The sequence below is a fragment of the Lonchura striata genome, chromosome 6 (assembly GCF_046129695.1).
Source record: "Lonchura striata isolate bLonStr1 chromosome 6, bLonStr1.mat, whole genome shotgun sequence".
NCBI classification, from domain to species: Eukaryota; Metazoa; Chordata; class Aves; order Passeriformes; family Estrildidae; genus Lonchura; species Lonchura striata.
In genome coordinates, this window is record NC_134608.1 from 52,091,591 (window position 1) to 52,115,905 (window position 24,315).

Below are 24,315 nucleotides of genomic sequence, written 5' to 3' on the forward strand. Positions count from 1 at the left end.
CAATTTAGTAAAGTTGCAAAGGAAAAGCATGATACAAATCTGTATTGATTATGCTGAAACTGTTTCCCATTTTATTACTCTATGTTTCTTGCAGTGATAAAAATAATACTAGACACATTGAAAGTTTAGCAGGGTATGAAAATTACTTTTTCTAACAGGATTCAGCTGATGACAGGACTTACCTCTCTGAGCTTTGTTAGCTTCTGCATTCGAACTGGCTGAACTTGGATTTGAAGGTCTTTGAATGCTTTTAACTGATTGCTGGATTTATTTCCAAGAAAGCTCTTATCTTCCTCAGATGGTAATTTTAAAGAGGTTTTCTCTTTCTGTCCAGGCTCCAAGCTATCCCAGGACACTGCCCGCAATAGAGGAGGACGCAGTCCACACAGTTTAAACTCTGGTTTACATGGAACTTTATGGTCCCTCATTTCTGGAACAGGAATTTTTAGCTTTGAGTCCATATTTCCTATTCCTGGTCCTGGTAGATGGGTTCTTAAAGGAACATCTTTTTCTTTTCCTTTCTTGAGGAATGATTTTCCAAGTTCATTTTCACAAACATTCATGCAAGTATTAAGAGACATTCTGCCACCATCACCAGCTGAAGGGGAGAATTTAGGTAAAGTATCCATATGTTTACGTGGATCAAAGTTTTCCTTTTGGTCTGAGAGCTTCTCTTTGGAGTTTTCAAAGCCAGCAGAACGAGGAACCAACCTTCCCTGAGAAATCTTTCTTTGATCATTCTGCCTTCGATCAATTAATCCTTTTGCAGCATTCTGAAAATACAGGGACACACATGAAACAGAGAATCAAGTCAGGATTCTTCTTTTCCCCTGCACAAGGACAGATTTTCCTTTTAAAAAGCCATTTCCTTTTCAGTGACATTTGCTTTTGAATGTGTGCAGTTGACAAAAGAAATAATTTTTAAAAGGCACTTAAAGAATAGTGAATTTGGAATCTGCTTTCTGAACTTTTGAGTTAACCTCTCCCATTCCAGAGTCCATTACATCAATCTTCCTAAAGTCAAGCTCCTCAGCATGTTAAAGTCATGGAAAGTCTAAACCACTGACATACACCTAAATGGCTATAGTATATATTTTTATTTTGCTCATAAAGTTACTTAGTATATTGATTTTAACTGAGCTAGAGCAGGGTCCATGATAGTTTGGAAAGATCAAGTGGTAAGCTTACTATCCTCTACTTCTTTTGTAGGTCCTTCATAATTTCTTAAAGCAGTGTAATTTTCCTTTCACACAGTGAATAATCTTTCAACATTTTTAGTCCCATCAGTGAGTCATATGTGTGCCAAGACAAACTAGCAGACTTTGTTCAGCTCTCAATGTGAAACACTTACCTCTCCAGTTTGTCTGTCATCCTCTTTCACAATTCTATTATTCTAGCACAAAAAAAAAAAAAAAGAAAAAAGAAAAAAACACTTACAAGGTTCTGTTTTACACCTATCCTACAAACATTAGACATAGATATTAATGGCTGAACTTTGAATCCTATAATTTTTACATTGCTTCTTTTATTTATTTATGAAATAACTTTAGGGATTATTTTTTTCATAGATTAGGGTGATATTGCATCTTTTTCTATTTTCTATACTTAACAGATCTTCATGACCTTTCAGTTCTTGTTACTTCATGGATTTCTGTCTTCCGACTAAATATTTGTCCTTTGCTGTACAGAGAAATACCACTGATCCAATTTTGGTCTATAAAATGGTATTCCAAACATACAGTTTTTATCAAGGAATAAAAGGGCAACATATTATCATATAGTATTGTATATAACCAGGTTATTACACAGACTATTCAGCTCTTACCTGCCCTGGAGATACTGACTCAATGCTAGTGGTTGTGCATGTATCCAACCCTGAAATATAGACATATAATTAGGGCGTAGCCTGATATTTTGCTCAAAACTTTTACTACTATAGCATTAGCAAACACATACGTGGCACAGTTTCCCATGATACGTGAAGGACAAAAATTCAAATGTCAAAAATACGATTAAAAAAGGAAAAAAAAACCCTCAAACACATAGCAAGTGAAAGATTATTAGATCTTCTCAAAACTCTCTTATTGATAAAATTTAGAAAATAGAACATGTGAACTTGCAACATCACAGGAATAAAAATATAATTAAAAATCTATATGCAAAAATATATTTTGTATGCATTAAGGAACTTGTATCATATTCAGGACTAGATGCTTAAATTTACTTTTCTCAAGAAATACTAAACAAATACTTTTTTTGGTGAGGTTTTATAAGTTAAAGTTTGAGCCTGCAAATGATTGGATTTTATGATCTTAGAGGCCTTTTCTCCCTTAATGATTCATGATCATTTTACCTGATGGAAGTGGAAGAGTGAGAGAGTTGCTCCAAGATGCTATGGGTGAAACTTTAGGACTAAGAGTAGGGGAAACTGCTTCAATAGAACAAAGACAAAAACAAAATTAAAAGGTGATTTTACTTTATAGGCTTGTACCTTCTGTATTTTTAGAATTCAGGTGAGATTAAAACATCAAAATCATAGTCATGTGTTCATCCAGAACCTGACAAATCATTTTAATTGCCAGGTTGTACTTGGCAATTAGGAGTTTAGAGTATGTTTCATGTCTTATACTTATCAAAAATGGATACATTTCTATTGATACAAGAAATTCTTGTGCTCCTCAGTTTTCTGGTACTGTAAGCACTGAGGAGACACAGCACAAGAGAAGATTGATGAGGAATTTAGTGAAAAAAAGAGGTGATGTATAGTTGTAGGATGCTTTTTGTTTTTTACCTCCAGAGAGTGTTGGGCCAATTGTAAGACACAACTTTGTTTGAACTGGCATTTCAAATCAAAATGAGAGTCCTATTTCATGGTAAAATAGCATTTTATTCCAGCTTTCAAACACTTCATATAAAAGGAGAAATAATTTCAATTGACATTCTAGAATAAAACATTTTATTCTTCTGTTTTTAAAGGAGGATCTGGTCCATTTAGCTTAGTTTATGACTATGTTCAGAATAGGAGGTAGTGTAATTGTGTCTGGAGGGAATGTTTTTCAGTAGGAAGAATCTAGCCACTAGAATTTCATTTAAACAACAATTTCTGAGTATTTTTCACTTTTCAATAGAAATACTTCATGCTTTCTTGCTACACTGTTTGCAGTGTAACTTTACACCATTTTACCCTGACACATCTGGGTAGTACAGATGGGTCATTTCTGTTTTATGTGGAACTTTGTGGAGGACATGAGGGATTCTGACTTTCAAATTAACCAAGTATATGTCAACAGCAGCAATGTATAGATTACAGGAGATGTTTGCCTTTACAGATGTTTGAAGGAGGATGTAAAATCTGGTTTTCAGGATCTACCCCTACCTGTGGGTGACTCTGAGAAGCTGCTTCTTGACTTTCTGCCTCTGCGTGTAAGGAATCTCTCACTCACTTTCTTTGCTTCTTCTAACAATTCAAGGTTCTTCTTTTTGTCTTCCTCTGATATTTTGACATCTGGTAGTGGATCATTCACCAGATCAATCACATGACCGCTATTGTCTGTATAGAAAATGGCAGAATTAGAGCTGGACCTTCCATTTCCATCTATATTGTGGCATGTGAGAGTAACAAGTTCAAAACAAACCTGTAAATTTATACCTATAAATTTAGTTTTCAGCTTTCATGTCACAAAAAAATTACTGTTTGCTCATTCCTTATGTTGATACAATCTCAAGTTTAGAGCAAGTCCTCAAAACCACAGGTAACACACTAAGATTAATTCACTGTGATCAGAAATTCTCTGAATATGTGAAACTGGCTTTTCCAACTGTGCCTCCAATGCAGTTTCTCATTTCTAAATAAAAGTGCCATTAGATCTATCTCAACTAACTGTAACGGCATTTCTGTTGTAGACTGAGTTTCTTCATGGAATTTTCATATTCAGTTTTTCAAGGCTAAGAACCCACAAACTCACCCAGCAAAGATTTATGCACAATAGTTTTAACAATTAATTTAACACTTCATTAATCTGTGGCATTTAAATTGGTTGAAAACACTAAACTTTTGCAATTCTCCAGTTATGATGAAGCAAAGAAGGCAAGGCCCTTTCTGAGTGAGTAATTATAAATGGCTTTTATGAGCATCTAAAGAACAGCTTGGATGAGGGGGAGGAAAGTCACCAGGTGATATGAGAAAAATATTTTTTAAATTGACAAGAGCCATTACAGAACCATCAGTTTTCAGAAAAGCTAAGAATGCAAGCAAGCAGCAAAAACTCAAGGGTTTTTTGTTTGTGGGTGTGGAGTTGTTTCATTATTGTTTTTTGATTTATTTTTTTGGTGGGGAGGGAGAAATACTTTGGCTTTAATTTCATTAAATTTAGCTCAATTTCAAGGATGCCAAAAACCATACTTACAATTAAATATTCTAAAGCAATCTATTGTCAGTGAAATATCTGTTTTGGTTTAAACTCAGATTTGTGTGCTGGAAGCTCATGACTCCAATTCAACATCCCAGCAGCATTCCCTGTGCATGCATTACACAGTGTGCAGAGAAAAAAAAATGTGGTCAGTACAATCAGACTCTTTCTATAGGTTTTTATTGCATGTCACATTTTCTGGGAACACATCCTAGTTGAAATGAATAATCACTTCTTACCAACAGAAGTCAGTGAACTTGTTGAATTCCTGGTAGCACGGTTCGAATGTCTCCTGTGAGGACTCCGAGGCCTAGAGAGAAAAATGAAGAAAAAAAATTATGGAGTATTACACCAAAAAGAGGTCCTAATTGCCTATTAAAAGTTAATATTAAAAAGAAAGCCCTTCGGTTTAAAAATGAAGACAAAAAGCATTTATTGCAGTCCCTCACACCACCAAACAACTGGAAAATGGAGGAGATTGCGGAAAGAAGGAAAATTGCAGAAATTGAACTGACAAAGGAGTTCTAAATTTTGCTATTAATCTCATTCACTGTGAACCTCATTTCTCAGAAAAAAGTCCCTGCATTTCTTTAGATTACTACCATGACTTAAAAATTTAGAGGCAGGTCAATAAAATTAAAAAGACCAGGTCAGTAAGTATGCTTTATCAGAGTAAATATAATAACTGAAAACTGAATTGAACTTTTCAACTTCAAAAAAGATTACTATTTCTATTCAATTACTTACTTTCACATATGCTTAACCTCAAGGTGGTATTCTTGTCCCATCTATGTGAACAAGCCCAAAACATCTTCAAACCCCATTGTATTACAGTGTTCAAACTAGATATTTAAGTTGTCCAGCTCAATAAGTGGGGTTGCCAGGCAAGTTACTCTGTGTAACTCTATTATTTTAGTCTAAATTATAATCCTGTTACTCCACCCAGCATCCCAAACACCAGTCTCAAAATGCAAAGGCAATACAACCAAATCACAGAGATGCAGCATTAATATTTTCATACAACATACATTTCAGGGCAATATTTTAGAAACACACCCTGGAACTTACGGATGGATTGATAATGTATTGTATAGTACCTGTTAACCAGATTTTTATCAATTTCTACATCTGGTGTGACAGCATTCTCTGGAAGAACAATAGAAGGTGTGCTGCATGTTGTCCCTTCAACAGTTGTGTCCTGAATGGTGTGTGACAAATATAAAAATGTAGTTAAGCAGAAATTCACACCATTGAACATTGATTTTCTCTGTGGAAAACAATGTGTATTTCTCAATTTACCTAAAAAAGAAAAAGTAATTTAAATAAGAAATAATTAGCTGTAATTTGACAAAACAAACATTAATTAGAGGCCTACACTTAAATTACTCAAAAGACATGATGGATACCTGGAATATCTGTTTTCTTTAAAAAGTTTTAATGCATGCAAGCTAAATTCAATAAGCATGGAGCTAATGAGAAAGCTTTAAAAAGGCAGACAGTCCAGTTTTACACACAGCAAACCATTCCTATAGTGAAGTACATGTCCAAGAGTTCAGTGAGTTTATGAGCTGAATGCAAGAGTGAAAAGCAGCTCTGTATAACAGGGCTAAATTAAGAACACAAACCCTCCAAATCATAGTAATGTATAATGAAATCTTGAACAAACAATATTAAGTGTGATGATACCCCCATGATACCTGAAACCTCAGAAAATAATTTAAAGTTATCTTGTTAAGAGCTCCTCATGGTTTTCCCTCAAATTACTTGGAAAAATATTCTTTAAAATACAATTTAAATATTTAGTAAAATAAAATATAATTTTTAAAAGAAACTGGCAGGCTGGTACTGAATATAAATACGTGCTTGCCTGCTTAAAAATATGAGGCCTTGCCTCAAGAATTTAATCTCACACCTTCTGCATAATGACACCATTCAGCTGAAGAAAAGGATTCCATTTCCTGTGAGATATCACAAGTTGAGATGCATCAAGTTGGCATAAATTAAAGTGGATGTCTCATATATAAGAAAGAAAATTCTTACTTCTACCCCAAGCACTGTATTCAGATTAAAACCAAGAAACAGCTGGAGGGGAAAGCTTCCCAGAAGTGGCAGTTGGCTGCTGTCAAGTGACTTGTAAAATTTAAAGAATAATTTATAAATACTCAAATCCTAATTGCTTCTGCTAGGCACTGATACATACAAGAGTTTTGTTCTAGTTTGTTATCTGGAGTCTAAAATTTTCTTGAAACTACATCCCAAAGCTTCACAAGAAATTTGTAAGGCAGGTAAGGTAAGAAAAAGCTGTTGTAATAGCACTATTTTAGACATTAATAGAATGAAGAATGTAGTAAGTCACAGTTCAGCAAGTCAATTTTAGACTCTGGAATTGTTCCAGGCCAGGTTGCGTGGAGTTCTGAGGTACCTGGTCTAGTGGAAAGTGTCCTTGTCTGTGACATTCACATTCTCTGGACAGAGAGACATAATTCTGTCTCTCAGGATTTCTTGGAGAAGCACAGAGAGAAGAAGAGAAAACAATCATTATCTCTGCTCCTTTGTTTTCCCCATGTGGAATGTGGTATGGAGATTGTTTACCTGAAGTGATTGCTTGATTGGATTCTGGTGAAGGTTGTTTGGGTTCAATGACCAATTGGATCCAGCTGTGTCTCAGACTCTTAGCAGAGTTACGAGTTTGTTAGTTAGATAGGTAAGTATGTAGAATAGGATAATATCTCTTTAAATACTATATTAATGTAATATAGCATAGTTTTAATAAAGCTATCATTCAGCTTTCTGATCTGGAGCCAGACATCATCATTTCTTCCTGCATCCAGGGGTTCACCATATTTTACTATACCTGTCCATAACAGGGCAATTGGAACTGCATGACCTTTAAGATCCCTTCCATCCTAAAGCACTCTATTCTATTCCATAAGGAAGCTGACTCTTACTTGACTGCTAATGTCTGTCATTTGCCATAGAACCCCTTGCAACATCTCTCCCAGTGCTGCATTTTATTCTTGTTGAAATCATGTATTTTCTGATCAAGTCAAAGAACTCTAGAATTACGTGGAAAATGGTATAATATTAAATACATAGCATAACCCTTCTACCTCTCAAAGGTAATGAAATAAGCCTTGATTTGGATACCTGAGTTAGGATTCTTGATTCTACTGCAAATAGCATCTTTTTTTACAATAATTAATTTTTTAAAGCAGCTCCACACTTCCATACTCATAACTCTCATATGAACTGCCTTGGCAAGTTCACTTTGTCAGTCATAGGAGCGCAGGATGGGGAACATGCCAAGAAAACACTGGGCAGATTTAAATTTAGGAAAAATATCCTTGTAATTCTGAAAATGTCAGAATCCCAAAGCATATGTGATTCAAATGCACAAGTGACATTTTATGACAATAGCTTAAAAGCAATTTTTAGTAATATGCTTGAAAATGTTAAAAAAGGACAATATATTTTGTCAATGACAAAACTCAGGTGACTCCCCTGCTTGTAGGGCAAAGCAGCTGAATACACATGCACAGTGTTTATACTAATCTCGTGACTGCCAGAAAGCAAAAACTTTTGAATGATGTAACATCAGCCACAAAGTCACTTAAGCCCATTTTAGGACTCTAAAAACAGCTCATTAAAAAAGAGAGAGAGAGAGAGAAGTAAAAAACAAAAAGAGTTTGCAGTCAAGGCTAGTTCAGGTCAGGTAGAAAACATTAATCCTGGTCAGCAGCTATAGGAGTTCAGCATCTGCACAAGTGAAACCTCATGGCCCTCCTTGTCCAAACCTGCATTGTCCAGGAGAGGGTCAGGAAGAGCCAGAGCAGGAAGCTCTTTGCAGGGCCAGCTGGCTCCAATCGAAAGGAATTGTTTTAGACTGAGGAGAGCTTAGGCTGCTCTACACAGGCCTTGGAAGAGGAGCTTTGACAGGAAGCTTAAGCTGCCTCACAACAGTACAGTGTTTTACAGCTGCACAGAGATGTTCACAGATTTCCATCACCTTCTTATATGTGTGCCTTTAACTCTGCTCCCTTGGTAGCTTCCAGCCCCGTCTGCTCCTCAGCTATTCCAAACAGTTGCCTCATCTTCCACTACCAGTGCTTCCCTGCTACCCCTGTCTTTGCTTCCTTTTTTGTCCAAAGCTCTCCCCTCAACAAAAATGTAGGGTAAAACTGACTCCACCTCTGTGGCTCAGGTGGGAACTGCTCCACAAGGGTGACCAGGAGCCATGCAGACTTGCAGGGAGGTGTCTGGAGGGCTGAGAGGTGGCACAGGCAGTTTGGTCCATAACAGAACAGCCAAGAGGATCAGGGATGGAAGTAGAACCGCCAGATGTTCTGGCTTTTAAGTTCTACCAGGCCCTCACTAAGCATACAGAGAATGTGCTTTTGAATTTTTATAATCCAGACAAATTTGGATAATTTTTACATTAATGGGATGGTGAGGGGAGAAGGAACATTAAGATACTCTTCTGAAAGGCCTACCATGCCAGACAGACAGGTGACAGAACTTTACTGCATAACACCTGAATCCTTTAAAGCACTGGGGAAAAAAAAAAACAAAAAACAGGAAACAGAAAACCCACTGTCACCTGGCCATATTCTTAGATATTAACTAAAAGTCTGGACTGAACTTCAGAGAAACACAGGCTGCTTTAAGAAATACTGAAATAAAAACCCACATTTGTTTTCTCAAAATTAATTTGAGACATAGAACCCAGGTCTTCCCATCATGTAAAAGCATGATCACACTTGAAGCATGCAGAAAGCTACATGTAATGTAAAATTCATTTTCTTTTTGTCTGAACTGTTTTGCAATCTGTGTGCATTTAGGCATGCAAGGAAAGGGTGGGGAAAAATCTCCTGAAACAGAACAAGGAAGCTGTTAGACACCAGACAGCACTCTAGATGAGATGAAATTCCAGACTTGGAAAATTTTGTTGAGTGGCAGAAAATAAATTAATCAGATTTAGCTCTTTCTGATGCCCTCTCCTTGCTTGCAAGTCCTTATCTCACAATAAGATGTTTTACTTAGAGTGACTTAGAGTCATGCTGTAGAACTTGACCTGCAGCAAGAGCCAAGAGTGACAACAGCTATGAACAAGTTCAAGTTTTCACAACATTGGCCAGTGGCAAACCTTAAGTAGGTTTATGAGCAGTGTGTTGGTTAAAATCACTCCACTGTGATTTTGTGCCTAAAAATAATCATTTGTCTAAAATGAAGCATTTTGCACAGTGAACTGATTCATGAACTATCACATTACCACAGGTCATTTAAGACCTACATCTAAAAGGCCTGGAAAATGTATTAAAAATTTAATGCTTTTGTATTAGGAGGTTGGAAATTTTCATTTCTCCCACTTGACAAGCACATTCAGGATTAGAATCACTGATGTCTGCTAGACTTTTGCATTTTTCATCTTTGGGTGTGTTTTATATAGCAAGTCTTTTGTACTAAAACATTTTTCACATAGGTGAGTTAAAAAACCCCAATACAATCTTCCTGAGCTAATATATGTTATCAGATGGTAGTCTTGATGAACTTGTATCCAACTGAGGTGTTTATCTTAAGGCAGGAAATTAACACTCAGCACCATGTGCAATTCAGATGGAAGGCAGGACAAATCAGTGCAGAGCTCACTGCTGACATTTTCCAACAATGTTAAAGTAGCGGATGTTTTCACCTAAAGTCTGGAATGTAGTGTCCCCAAACCAAATGACAGTGTCACATCTTTAATTGAGGATGTGCCAGATTATAAATCCTCTTTCTTTACCCCAGTTTGCATAAAAATTAATGATTTGGATAACCTGTGATTTCTTAATCGCAGTGAGGTTCTTTACTTCAGCTAAGCTAACAACTGAAAAAAATCCAACCCCAGTTTATTAAAGCATAAAGCTACTTTTTATCTGTGGTATAGATTAATGAAAATGAGGAACACCCATCTGTTCTTGATTTTTTATATTTATCTGGAAATAAAACATGTAAAAACATATAGATGCCACACAAATTTGAAGCCAACTGATCAATATGCCTGGATAGCACCCACCTGCCTCTGTATAGCTCCAGTGTATGTTCATCTACTGCTTTGGCAAATAAAGCACTGAGAAAGAATACAAACCAAAAAACCCATTTCCATCTTTCACACACACGAGTTGCATAACATCCTCTATATCTGTAAAAACAACACTAGTTGTTGAAGTGAAAGCCTAAGTTCTGTTCTCAAAGTTTAAAGTTTTCTTTAATAACATCAGAAAGGACATTTTTGGACAACTTTGATATATGTCTGTCTGTTCTGAACCATTTATAAGCCTCCAGTTCAAAATTATAAACAACTGCTTGAGCCATTTAAGTTTCATCCCTTAGGCTATAAAATATTTGAGGAACTCTAAGGATTTCAGCTAAAGGATCATTCATATCTTCATCAATTACGCAAAACACCCTAAGATAGAGCAACAAACAGATTTGATTTTATAAACCCCTAAATATATACAAACAGGTTTCAGCCTCAGGTTTCCAGCTAGTGTCAGAAAGCACCTTTGTAAGTAAGAGAGCTTACTTTGGCTGGAGGAGAGCTGCTGTGCTGGGCCTCTTTTGCTTGTCCCTTGTCTTCAGGTAAGGTTGGCATGGTGGGCAGCGTGAAGCACGTGGAGCTGCAATGTTGACTAAGAGGACCATGCACTGCTGGCAGTATCTGTTTCAAGTTAACCTGAAGGCATAAGCTCTGGGAGGCCTCGTGATCTGCAGGCTGGGTTAGATGCCAAAAATACAAATCAAATCCATTTAAAACTCTATGCTCAAAAACTGAGATCACTTTACAATAACAAACAGTATTAAGGTTTAAATTAAAAATGCTATCTTGTGTTTTATTAACTAAAGCTTTCAAGGTCAAGTAGCAAATGCAGATGCATTCAAAACAGACAACCTTCTGCTCTTGTTGCTATTTCCATCTCTTTCCTCCATTTTACAATTTTTACTTTGTCACTATGATGTGACCAAACTGCCTTTTCTAAATAGCCTCTAAGAAGTAAACAGCATCTTGTCATCACATCCTGGATATCACAGAACAGCAGAATGGTTCAGGTTGGAAGGGACCACAGGGGTCATCTGGTCCAACCTCCCTGCTCAAGCCGGGTCATCCCAGAGCACATGGAACAAAACTGCATCCAGAAAGTTCTTGAATATCTCCTGTGAGGGTGACTCCATGGCCTATCTGGACGATCTGTTCCAGTGCACAATCATCTGCACAGAAGTTTTTCCTCATGTTCACATGGAACTTCCTGTGCATCAGTTTCTGCCCTTGCCTCTTGTCCTATTGCTCAGCACCACCAAGCAGAGTCTGGATCCATCCTCTGACACCTCCCTGCAGATATACTGACAGATATTGCTAGGGTCCCTTTCTCGGCCATCTCTTCCACAATATGCCTTTTAGTAACTAATAGCCTTAATGCTACAGAGCATGATCTCACATCTCAGAGGACCAAAACTGGAACCCTAGAGGGTGGCACTCTTCCTTTCAGCAAGGTGAATTGTGAAAAGACTTGGTGTACCTCTGCACAAGACAACAAAGGGCAAGACACTTCCAAAACAAAACAGCAGAAATGCCCAAAGGAAAAAAAAAAAAAAAATCACTACCTATTAGCTGAGAAAATTCTTATTGTTAGTATCAAGGGGAGGCAATGCATTCACAAGTGTAACATCAGCATGAAAGCCTGCACCAAAGTCTGAGGATCAGCAGTGCAAAGCACAAATCAGTCCTTAGAGTGGCAGTGGATGGGTTGCAATACTTACTGTGACACCTGCCCAGGAATCAGGGAGCTGTTCTCATCAGTACATCAGTGTCCTCATGAACACATCACTGCACTCCCCGGAGGTGCCTGCAGGTCACACACACACACACAGCTGAGGCCACCTGGTGCACACTTGGTGTCTCCACCAGGAACTGCTGACTCCTGCATTGTAAATTAACCTGCTACAGTTTTCCCTTCCATTTCAGGGGTGGGCAAAGAAATGGATTCAGGAACATGTAGGTTTGTTGAGATTGCCAATTGCATTTGTCAAAATACATCTGTCGCTTTAAAATAAAAGCAAAAAGAGGCAAAATCATTCACAAGAAACACTGAAGCAGTCTCAGTAGTGACAAGTGCCTCACCTCAACTCTCACAGAAGAAAATCTGTGTTGTAAAACCTACAGAATGTGTGAAAACTTTGGACTACAGAAGCAGCTAAGACCCATGCTTTTATTAGGTTTATTTCACATTATGTTGGAAACTTAATTTTCTCTTTCACTAGAAGAGGAATACAAGGCCATCTCACGTGAACTTTAATGCAGAATAAATAGATTGTAAAAATGATCCTACACAAGTATTGCTGTGTTCAGGAAAAAGTAATTCTATATTGCAGTTCCTCAATAACAATACTGAAAAAGATGCAGCATATGTGACATCATTATGAAGACCAAGATACAGACTCTTTTTGAACAGTGGGCATAAAGATTTTTCAGAGGAGTGCATGCTGTAGGGACAGTGTATTTCAAGCTTTTCTAGACAATTTTGTACCTGTTACAGGTGGTTTTCTAATTCTACAAAGGTAAGTGGTACTTCATGTTTGTATCATGATTTTACCCACCTCTGACTTCAAATAAGAATAGAGGAAATTTTCTATTAATAAAATATTTAAAAATGGCTATTAAGGCAAAACAAAGTCCCTAATAGGATGGAAAATACATATTTATGATTATGCATATTTTAATAAATCCACACATTAGACAGATACTGAACATCTGTGTGTTTCAACAATTATGTTTTTTTGTATCAAATGCAGTCACCAACTATTTACAACACATGAAGCTGAGATGGAAACAAGGTAACTAAAAAATATGACATAGACTTACTTTTCATCTCTATAAGAAAATCCTGGCATCCTACACAATTTCTGAATTTGCAAGAACATAAATTTTAAAAAAAGAAGAAAATAAAATATATAAATCTGGCTATTTATCTAATCCCTCTTAGTGTTTGCCTAATGAATTTATTATGGTTCTGATACATTCAACCCAATGCTGGGCCTGAAAAATCAGGAATGTTTCAAGTCATGGCCAAAGCATGTTTGCAGTACTACATGGAATTGTAGAAGCTATTGCACCAAAGTGGTTTATTCCTAGTCTTAGCTGAGTTCTTAGTACATACTAAACTTAAAAAAGTAATGCAACTTATCTTGAAACAAGAAAGAGCGATTAAACATATCAAGTTTCAGTTCATTTTTCAGATTTAGAAATCAAAAAAATCTTTAAAAGAAAAAGAAATAAATCAGTAAGCTTGTCTAAGAATAGAAAGAGACAAATCGTGAGCTGTGTTGTCCTAGAGATGCAGCACAGAAAGTACAGCCAAGGGAAAACAGAGGGCAGAAAGATGAATTTATGCCACCTTAACAACCCCCAGATTTGGAGTGGACTGAGTTCAGGCTGTCTCCAACACAATTAGAACCCTACTCTGATTTCCTTACAGAGCTATCTTGCAAATAGGAATAAGCTTCAAATCTCTGTACTGATCAGTAGGAAAATTTCTTCTTTTGACTTTCCATTTTTTCCTACTACCACTCCAGAAAACCCCAGTGCTGAGGACTATATTAGAGCAGTGAAAGCTTACACATAGTTATTCATATTCTTTGGCTTCTTGAATCAAACATCATATTTGCACACCTTAACTGCATTGCTGCAGTTCACTACACTGCCAAAGTGAGTGGCACTGCATTTCGGTATTTCAGTATAAGGATATAGTTCAATTAATAAGCTACATTATTTAGAACTTCAAAATTATTAACTTTCAGTCTAAAAGCTTAGTTTTAACCTGTGCAGTGTTCTCAAAGTCAGTAGCCCAGATTTTTTAAAGACTATGATGCTTACCCAACACAGATATCATACATTGTAAATTCAAGTGGATATACCATGCTCTGCAAGGAGTTCTGCATTTCACAAACAATTACTGCCTTCTGATACTGGTAGGGAAGGCAAAGGCTTAGAAAAGATGGAAACTTAAATATTAATATTAGTGAATAAATATTCTTCCATCACTGCTGAAGTGACCTTATGCCCCTTTAGCTGGGCAGTGAAAACAACCACAGTAAACGTCACATGGAGTCAAAATGGATAGAAATGGGAGGCTTTGTAAGAACATTCTACATGAATTAGGAGTTTATCTGAATCTCAAAAATGTAGATAGAAGATAAAGAAATATCCTTGGAAAATTTATGTCACTGGAAGGTACATTTTTTCTTTTTCAGCAGAGCATTAGGGCAGAGCGCAGCCTTGGAGCTTACAGAAATTCACGTCTCTATTTACAAAACCAGCTGACAGCTTTACTGAACCCTGAGCTAGAGTGTGAAGAGCTTGACTAGCCTGCTTCTAAGCCTGGCTCACCTGCCAGCTGCACAGCCTTTGGAAAGATGCCCCCATTAGCTTTGCCAACTTTGTCTCCTTTCCACAAGAGCAAACACATTTCAGTCAAAGAAGGAAATGATATGTTAACAATACATGCAATACAGTGAGGTACCAACTGAAACACCTGTAATTACTGGCCCTGAAGACACTGAAAAGAGCTTAAAAATACACATGCACTTTAGAAATAGGCAATGTGCATGAGCACATATTAGCATCCTAGGCACTGAGATAATTTCAAGATCCTGTTATTTCTATTTTTATTTCTTTTTTCTTTCCATTAATCAAGCCCTGTCTGGCTTACCTCTATCTTATCAAAGACTATCATTTACATTATTGTACTTTTTTATCAAAGTAAATTATCTCCCCCAAAACTCCATTCTTTCACAAATGACAAAATCTTCAAAATTATCTTTTAAAACGAAATACTTGTGGAGATTAACTCACATGTCATAGGCAGAGTGGATGCGGGTGAAGATCTACAATCTCAGTATGCACAAGCCTTGTGCACCTACAAAATGAGTTAAAAAACAAATTACTTCTCTAGTTCACCAAATTCTGCTCATTCCCACACTAAGGGGAGACAACCTAAAGAAAAAGAAAAAAGAAAAAGAAAAAGAAATAAAAGAGAGAATGGAGTGCTTTTCAATGTTTTGGTCTATTATTACAAACTTACTGCTTAAAATAGTTAAGAAAAAAATTAGACCCTGAGCTCAAATTTGTAGACAGATACAGATCAGTGAATGCAAAGAACTTTCTTTTACCACTGTGTAGGCTTAGAGTACAATCTCCAGGAAATGGAGATCTGGGAGCTCTATTCCATAAAAGGGAAAAGTATTTAGAGGTCCTTGGCTTTCAGTGTGTTCTCTCTGCAACTTATTTTACCATAGTAGAGAAAGTTAAGTATAATCACTTAACTTCCCCTGGCTGAGTCATGGCTGAGTCCGTGGCAGCAAAGGCTCAAAGAAAGATGCTTCACTCCATCTCCACTGATAGCTGGGCACCTGACCCCAAATGCTGTCACATCTCAGCAAAGGGACACAAAAAAGTGCAGAAATAACCAATTAAGAAAGCATTTTATTACTATTTCTTAACTGCATCCTGCCTGTGGTCAAGTCTCATTTGTCAAAGCAGGAGTTGCTTGTTCATGGATGCAGCAGCTGAACTGCACAATTCTGAGTGGCTTTCTGTAACTTTTTTCTGTGTTGCACTGTAAAGTGGTTGTAAAATGTTACCAAATTAAAAAGGTACCTTCTTGCACTCCTTTTTGTATAGCTATAAAAATATATGGAATTTGCGTAACATTTTGAATTTGGTTTTGCAGCTTTGGAGTACTTAAGACCCAGGAAACGTCCTTCAAAGTCTGAGCAAAACAGGGTGTTTTTCTTGTGTTTGTACCACAAAAGTGTTTTCTAAGACAAAGCATGATTATAGCATAAGATACACAGTTTGTCGGCAGATATAACCATCCTCTAAAATTTTAAAAACCCAAAACCACAACAAAGCAAATAAACCCCAAAAAAACAAATCCAGAATATCTTAATAGAAACACTTTGAAATTTTGCATTAAGACTCCAAGATCTTTGTATAATAGGAAAATTCACTGGGAAAAGGAAAAAGAATCCACAACTGAAAATGACTCATGTACATTCTTGCCCTTTGTGACAAAAGGTCCTACATGGAAACTGGAACACATTTTCTTTATTGTCTGCAACACAGGAAAAATATTGACTAGTAGTTTCCTATTGCATCTCATTCTTATGAAAAAAGAGTGGTTTTTCACGTTAAATACTCAAGTTTGCAAGAGATTAAGATCCTGCTTCAGCCAATTTACCAAACCACAGAGTCATAACCCCAGGACAAAAATAAGGCACCTCTGTGATAACCTTAATGATCCGAGTTCCACTCACACTAACATCCATGCGACTACTCAAGGTAAAACCTGGAAGACAAAGTGGTATTTCTGTTTTTAGGATACAGAACAATTCCACTGGGGCACGCAGTGTACAAAGAACCATTGTGTGAATTCAAAAAAATCTGTTTTCATTCTGAGATTCATTACTGAGTGACTTAAATTATACTTCTTAACAATCAGAAAAATTCCAGGTTGCAACCTCAGAGACAAGGGATAAATGTGAATAATTCTGTCACAAAAATATTTTAAAGGAAGAAACTAGAGAAAGCTGAAGGAAAATATAATTTATAAAAACCTTCCCTCAAACTCAGTGATTACAAACTTCTTTGGAACTACAAGCGACACATGTAGGACTCAATTTACAGAGCAGCAGAACAGGAAAGAATCTCCTTTTCTGCTTCCTGTTTTCCTCATAGCCCAGGAACACATAAAACTGGATGGTTTTCAATAATCTGCTTGAATGAGAGAAAGGAAAAGTTAGGTCAGGCAGAACGTAAAAAGTTTTGATGCATGTCCAGCCTGACACGCATCCTGGGAGAATTTTTCTGGTAATGAGTAGCTATGACACTGCTGAGACTGAAAACCAAAAGTTTTGGGGGTGACAGGTGATGCTGCTGCCTTATCAACAAGATCAACCCCTATAACAAGGCACCTGTTTTGATTATGTATCAAAAATTTACATCAGAGTTTAAGGAAATAAGAAAGCTAATTCCAAAAGAGTTTAGTGGACAAATTATTCTGGGAGTTCTGTACTTAACTCCCAAAGGATCCATTCTGGTCCCAGCTTTAGCTCTTCCTTGATACATTAAGAGAAAAAGCTATTGGACCTATTTAACTCAGAGACAATCATTTTAACATAGCTAAATGGAAATTTAAGACTTACTAAAAGATCATAATTGTGTTCAAAAATAGCACTTTTCTTTCTGTAATATGTCAGCTTCATTTGTTTTAGCAATGTTTTTACAGTTTCTGTTTTGTTAGCAGTCAGTGTTTAGATTTACTTCTCTTGCAGCAAAGCATCTGAAGTACTGGCTTACAATGACTTTTTTTGTCTTGCAAGAATTCTAGGCTGAATTTTATGCTGCAGACAAACAGCAAACAAATGAAGAATGTACATATTTTAGAAACACTGAGGAGCAGTATTTCACTAGCTTTTTACACTACTGGATGCAGATTAAAAAAAAAATGGAATTTCTTTTAAGGTAAGCCTATTTTAGACAGCCTGAAAATTTCCCAATTCCATTATTTTGGGGTTTTTTTTTAGAGGCAAGTAGTAGTTAATGTTGCATGAATAAAATTTTTATAAATTACTCTGGTTGAGATATAATTTTTTTTTATTTTCAGGCATCTAGCACTAAAAAGAGCATAAGAAAATGAGGTTATAAGCAGCACAACAACAAATAGTTTTAAGAACTGCATACAAGCCCAGAAAAAAAAACCCATGTTTTGGTTCACCTGTACTTTTTATTCATTCTGGGGCTTTTCTTTGAACAAATATCCTTGACACAGAACTCAAAAATGGTGATTTTATCTGGTTAAGTCTGTAACTAAGATACTGGACTCAGCTCTCTTATGAGAAGGATGTCTTACTAAGTTTTTTGGGTTTTTTTGTCAGTGGACTTTCAGCTGGAAAAGCAAGAAGACAACAAAAAGCATTGCCCAGCCAGGTGGCCTCTAGGAAACCAGTTGGAATGAACTTTGAGGTACTTTAAAATAAAATTTTAGAAATATATATATGGAAAAAAGACAATACATGTGATATTAAGGAAAAATGAAGCCCTGATTTAGTCAGTATTATACATAAATGAAAGAATTCAGCCAACAGTAGCAAAACTGATGATCAGAAGACTGTCAGATCTCAAGGCAGAGTTGCTATATTTCTTAACTTGCAGATTATTTTATGTAGACTTTAAGGAAATGCAGTTTAAAGGAAGAATGTGAATATAGAGTAGGAGGATATTTGGCATGGAGAATAAGGATGCCTAAGCATATAAGAATAAGGAACATCATATAAGAAAGTGTGAAGATAAGAGTGGGAGAACAGTACACTTGGTGTCATTCAGGAGGGCAGTTCAAAACAAATCCAGAGCTAGGAAGTACCCAGAAAAATGTCTATTACAGCATAAAGGCAGTGAACTTAAAACAGGATAAAATAAATAAAAAGTTGAAATTATATGTGAGTAAAAAAACATTGCTCTCTTCTTCCTGGACAAATTACTATTTAAAAGTAAAATTGTTTAAGAGGCAGTGCCAGGCTCATTGTGTGGTGCTGAAGGACCCCTCTGAAGCAGGACCTGTGCACTGAGGAATCTCCCAACAGAAATTGCACCATTCAGAATACCAGGGGATAATACCACCCAACATGCTTTTGCCTAAATGAGCATCATGTTCTCAGTCACAGCTACTTGGGTTTCTTTCTTCTACTCCTTCTCACAGATTTGGAGAAACCTAGATATGTTTCTGCTGTCTGGACTGCATATATTATACATCACATTCTAGTTATACATTTATTTTTTACTAGGGTGTAGGCAGAGTGGGGAGCTTGAGATGATATTTTCTCAAATTGACACTTGACTATATTCTTATTCAATATAAAAAGCGAGCAAATACATTTGTGTGGAGGGGAGACAGATAAGATTAGGGGAAAAAAAAAATCAGTGTTTCTTGCTGTCAATTCATCTTTTTTAAAGAAAAACCTTAAGGTTTCTATATGAAGTAAAATGACTGAAAGCAATTTCTACATAGAAACATTTTATAAATTATTCTGCTTTACAGGGCAGCAGGATATAAACTTTACATAATTTGGAAAAACTGACTACCAAAGGCCTGACTTAGAAACATAAGTAAGTTGAAGTCAATTAGGGCAGAACACTATTGCTTAGTGACCCAGGAGTCTTGTTGCTAGTCAAGCAAAAAGATTTTCCAAATGAAGAAATTTAATTCTTTCTTTCCCAATCACAAAGGGTAATCCCAGAGGGGAAACTTTGTTGAACAAACCAACAATAAATAGATTTTTTTGGGATCTAGAATGCAATTGTGGGCTTTCAAGCAGGGAGATTATACTTGGCTTTCCATCTTGCATAGATAAATGGCAAAGCAGCAAAGCAAGCATTTTATTCCCATTTTATCCTTCCTGGACACAATCAGATTGACATTTGCTTACTTTAGTGATACATGGACACCTATTTTTGCATTGCAAAAATGAACACACGCCAAAAGAACATGAACATGTTTAATTTACTTTTTATGAGAAAGGAATGATAGATCTTAGTCCACTGAATGTTTTTTCAAATATTGCTGTACACCAGGACAGGAATATCTTCACTATCAACTTATTCAAATCAACAGCCATTGTGTGGATTTTGACTGCTTACTTTTTTCTACAGACCTGGTAGTTCACTCATCCAGGTTGCAATGGCCCAGCCTGGATTCAGGGATGCTGCATATTAGGTCACAAGAATTGTTGTTTTTGCTAGGAACAGTCCAATTTTATTCCTAGAGTACACATGAAATATGCAGATCTACCTGTCTGTGAAAAAACAAAGCTCACCATATCACCTCTTCCTTCCTGCCAGCGTATGATACAGTAGCGTGAAAAAGCAGTAACATTCTGTAATGCCACCTTGTAATTTTGAAGCCAGCAGCAATACTAATTTCTCTCATCAATATCTAGCTCTAAAAACAGGTATTACAGCAGCAGCAACAACAGAAACAACAACAGTAACATATTAATAATACAAAGGATGATTGTTCAATTTTAGTATTCTCCAAAGAGGTGGGGTGAGGAAGTCCTCAGTGTCTCATTCAGGTGTGATGTAAATGAAAAATTGGAACCAAACCCTCTTTCTTTCTCAAAAGATGCAATACAAAATTCTGCAAACACACTTTGTAGAAGGTCATTTTCCTCTATTGCTGAATCATTTACAGATTTCTGTGTGCTGTGTTATTCTTGCTTCTGACTGTATGCTTCTGGGACATTATAAATACCCTGACAAGAACCCTTCAGATGCAGTCACACAGTGCTATTTTCACACTATGAAATTCTTACAGTAAGCATTCCCAAACTGATGCATTTTTTAATTTAAATTTAATTTTTAGAAGGTGTGATAGGAAGAGGCAGTATATTTACAGCACAATTCAACTTATGTACTGTGTAAAGGCAGAGTTTCAGTAGCTTGGATGAAGCCTGATCTTGGTTGTTTGTTTTTTTTTTTTTTTTTTTTAACTGGTATTTAAAAGCCAAGACCCATAATATTCAGAGACAGAAAGATCACTTTGTTACTGATGCATTTAGCAAAGATATTCTATGTGCATTTTACTGACCAAGTTAGCAATGAATTGCATTGGATGACCCTCCAATAAGGCACATGCTGAATCAACAATAAATTCCTCAGAGTCCCTCTTTTGCTAATTGGGCTAATTGAGGCAGTTATTAATTTCAAGCTGAAACCAACAAAGCATATTTGATTTAATAATTTGAAGACTGTGAAGGTGTTGCATTAGACGGGATGATGTGGTAATTAAGACAAGGGTGAAATAAATACCCCAAAATTCATGCATCATACAGAAACAAGCTATTAGCACAGAGACTGTTCCATCAGGCGTGCTCATGATATGGCTGTTCTTATATCTCACACAGTAAAATATTAATTTCCATTATTTAAAAGGTTCTTTTATAATACAGGCACAGCACTGAGTTCAACTTCAGTCATAAATAACATCTGGTGAACTTTGTGAGATGAACCCTTTTGCAAGCAGCCTTTACATAAATTGAATTGTGCTGTAAATATGCTGCCTCTTCCTATCACATCTCCTAAAATTAAATTTAAATTTAAAAGTACATCAGTTTGGGAACACTTACTGTAAGAACTTCATAGTGTGAAAATAACCCTGTGTCCAAATTCTCAGTGCAAACTAAGTCTTGAAATGAAAAGACTGAGGACAGCTGAGTTCTGACTGATATTTTTGGTAGAGCAGTGCATCATATTACCATTACAACTGACTGACTACACAAATGCTTTATCTGATTTCTGAAAAGTGATGCTCTGCCTACTGTCCCTAGTTTGAAAATACCAGTATCCCAAGGGGATACTTAATCTCAGGTAGCACTTGCAAGCCTCTCTCAGGTAATCTCTGGCTGCATCTCTGACTTGAGAAGTGTCATGGTTCTCTCCTGCTCAGATCCCCAAATCAGCTACTTGCCCTGAACTATATGTGGCCAGAAGGAGACTTGCCAGGGGCTGCAATTAAGAACCCATGGCCAAAATTATAGGGTAAATAATTTGCACTTTTTTGTTCTTATGGGAAATCCAGATGCAGAAGCTTCAGGAAAAGTTAACCTGAGCTCTTTATTTTAATGTGGGGAAAAGGGAAAAACCACATTCTTTCATCACTTCAGAAAGAACAGGCTTGCTGACTTGCAGAAAGGATGGTCTGAAAATGAAAGCAAGCAGTTGTTTGTGAGAAAAGACAAGCAAGTCCCCATTTCCTGTGCTCTTGAAGTTCTGCATGCCATCAGAATCCAAAATGAGGGACAAGGGATTATTGCTAGTACCTAAAAAAACCCAAACCAACCCAAACAAGCTCCAGAGCTGCCTTTCCACTACATCATACAAAGTCTCTACCCACAGATTTTCAAGATTGGGAGCACATGGTAATGCTAAAAAGCAAAAAATTGCTAAAAGCAATCCTGCCTTTTATTTTCTATGTGTCCTTAAAAGTAAAGAAGTGAATGTTCTTTACACCATCCTCTTCAAAAGCACCTCAATCATTCTATTTGTCTTCCACTGAGGACTAAAGGAGAATTTAACCATCTATTTGTAGTGTCCTCACTTTAAGGAAACACTGATGTATTCTGCGTATGGACAAGTCAGCATTTCCAAATGTGCAACATCAAAGCTAACCTTTGATGATTTAAGTGACTGAAGTACAGAATTCCTCTTACTTTTAAACTCTTCTCAGCAGGAAGAAAATGAGGCCTATTTTGGCTGCTTGTTGCAATTCTAGATTCGGAATCTTTACAATTTGCACTCAAATTGGAAAATTATCCTTATTGCCTTGCATCACCTGGAAAGCATGGTAAGAAAAATAACTTCTCATTTTCTTTTAGAAGGCTACCAGATACCACACTTTTGCTAACCTTATTTCTGCCATTTTCAATTATTGTTTTTCAAAACCTAGGTCAAAGAAAGTTAATAATAGAAATCAAAACTGTCAGAACAAGAAAGGAATTTTTATGCATTGACTGGCACATACTGTATCAAAACCCCACATTTTTCTGGGTAATAAGATAGTTCAGAAAAAAAAGCTTTGGGGAAAACAACAGCTCTGCTCTTCTGGAATAGCACAAGCCAAATGTACCAAAATGCTCCTCATGTCAAAATCTTTCCCTGATAAAATTATTTAGCCAACACCATTCCATTCCTGATTATATCCAGGAGTTGGTCCAAAAAGTAATGTACCAGTTTTATGCACAATCTCATCTCATCAATGTCTAAAAAAACCCCACACTTATTTGGTATGGTTTTATCAGTGTTGTGCACAGGAAGGCCCTAGGAAAGAGATGAGCTTAAACCAGAGAACTACTTCTGCAGGGCAAGAGAATTCTGCACATTGGGAGCTAGATTTCACATACTAGTTTTGACATTTTTACCTCAAAACCTAAAATGAAAATAGGGGATGTAAAAAGGACATAAAAGGAACAGAGTTACTCACATTCTATGAAGCTTTAAAAAAACCCCAGGACATAACATGGGTCAAGATTTGCCACAGAAATATTAGACCTACTGCAATTGTCTGGTTCTTTGAGGGCACTCCATATCTGCAGTAAGAGCAGTGAGTCAGACATGGAATTGCATTTCAGTTCCTCAGTTCACAACCAGCAGTTCAGCTCTGGTGCAAGCTGCCTGAGTTTGTACAACACCTCCTGTTCCATTGCAGCTGCTGACAGTTTGGTAACTCCTGGGAGAGGAGCAAGGAGACAAATTGGGAAAGAAGCAGCAATCATATCTTGATACTGAGCTAAACTGACCCCAATTCATGTTTCTTACTCCTGTTTCATTGCATTTTTTAAGTTATGCTATAACTCAGTATTGCTTTTGTCATCACTCTACTAAGGAATTGTTATATTGCTAATTTTACAACTTTATATATGATGAGTCAAAATGGCATTCTGTATTTGCCTACTTATATACAATTTGTATACAATAAGTATGTAGTCACAAACATTAAGCTTTATTACTTTACCTTTCTTTTCTTTCTTCATGTCAAATAAAGTAAACAATTTTGCATTAAAGTAATGGGACCCATTATTTAAAGTTTAAAACATTTGTAGAGACTTATGGAATGAAAAAGATTCAGTGATTCTAATATATTAGGAAATAAAAAAAGGCACAAAACCAGGTAAATTAATTAGAAAATATCTCTTACAAGAAGATATAGGAACTCATTGTAATTTTAACAATACCATAAGACTAATAAGATATGACTAATCTTTGTAGAAGAAATGCTGAAATACCAATGCATCAAAAGTTTTATTGTTAATCAAAGTTTTG

The 24,315-nt window shown here is 36.4% G+C and overlaps 1 protein-coding gene across 1 annotated transcript in view; it reads right to left on the reverse strand.

Annotated features, from left to right (window-relative positions):
- Nucleotides 1-24,315, reverse strand: part of IRAG1 (inositol 1,4,5-triphosphate receptor associated 1) — a 60,575-nt gene that overhangs the window by 19,605 nt on the left and 16,655 nt on the right. The window contains exons 3-12 of the mRNA XM_031505074.2: nucleotides 15,295-15,358; nucleotides 12,204-12,289; nucleotides 10,972-11,160; nucleotides 5,507-5,607; nucleotides 4,649-4,719; nucleotides 3,377-3,550; nucleotides 2,354-2,431; nucleotides 1,826-1,875; nucleotides 1,352-1,393; nucleotides 183-773 (exon numbers count right to left, since the gene is read on the reverse strand). Of these exons, the coding sequence (XP_031360934.2) occupies nucleotides 183-773; nucleotides 1,352-1,393; nucleotides 1,826-1,875; nucleotides 2,354-2,431; nucleotides 3,377-3,550; nucleotides 4,649-4,719; nucleotides 5,507-5,607; nucleotides 10,972-11,040 (1,176 nt within the window). The 5' untranslated portion in view covers nucleotides 11,041-11,160; nucleotides 12,204-12,289; nucleotides 15,295-15,358. The remainder of the gene's footprint in view (nucleotides 1-182; nucleotides 774-1,351; nucleotides 1,394-1,825; nucleotides 1,876-2,353; nucleotides 2,432-3,376; nucleotides 3,551-4,648; nucleotides 4,720-5,506; nucleotides 5,608-10,971; nucleotides 11,161-12,203; nucleotides 12,290-15,294; nucleotides 15,359-24,315) is intronic.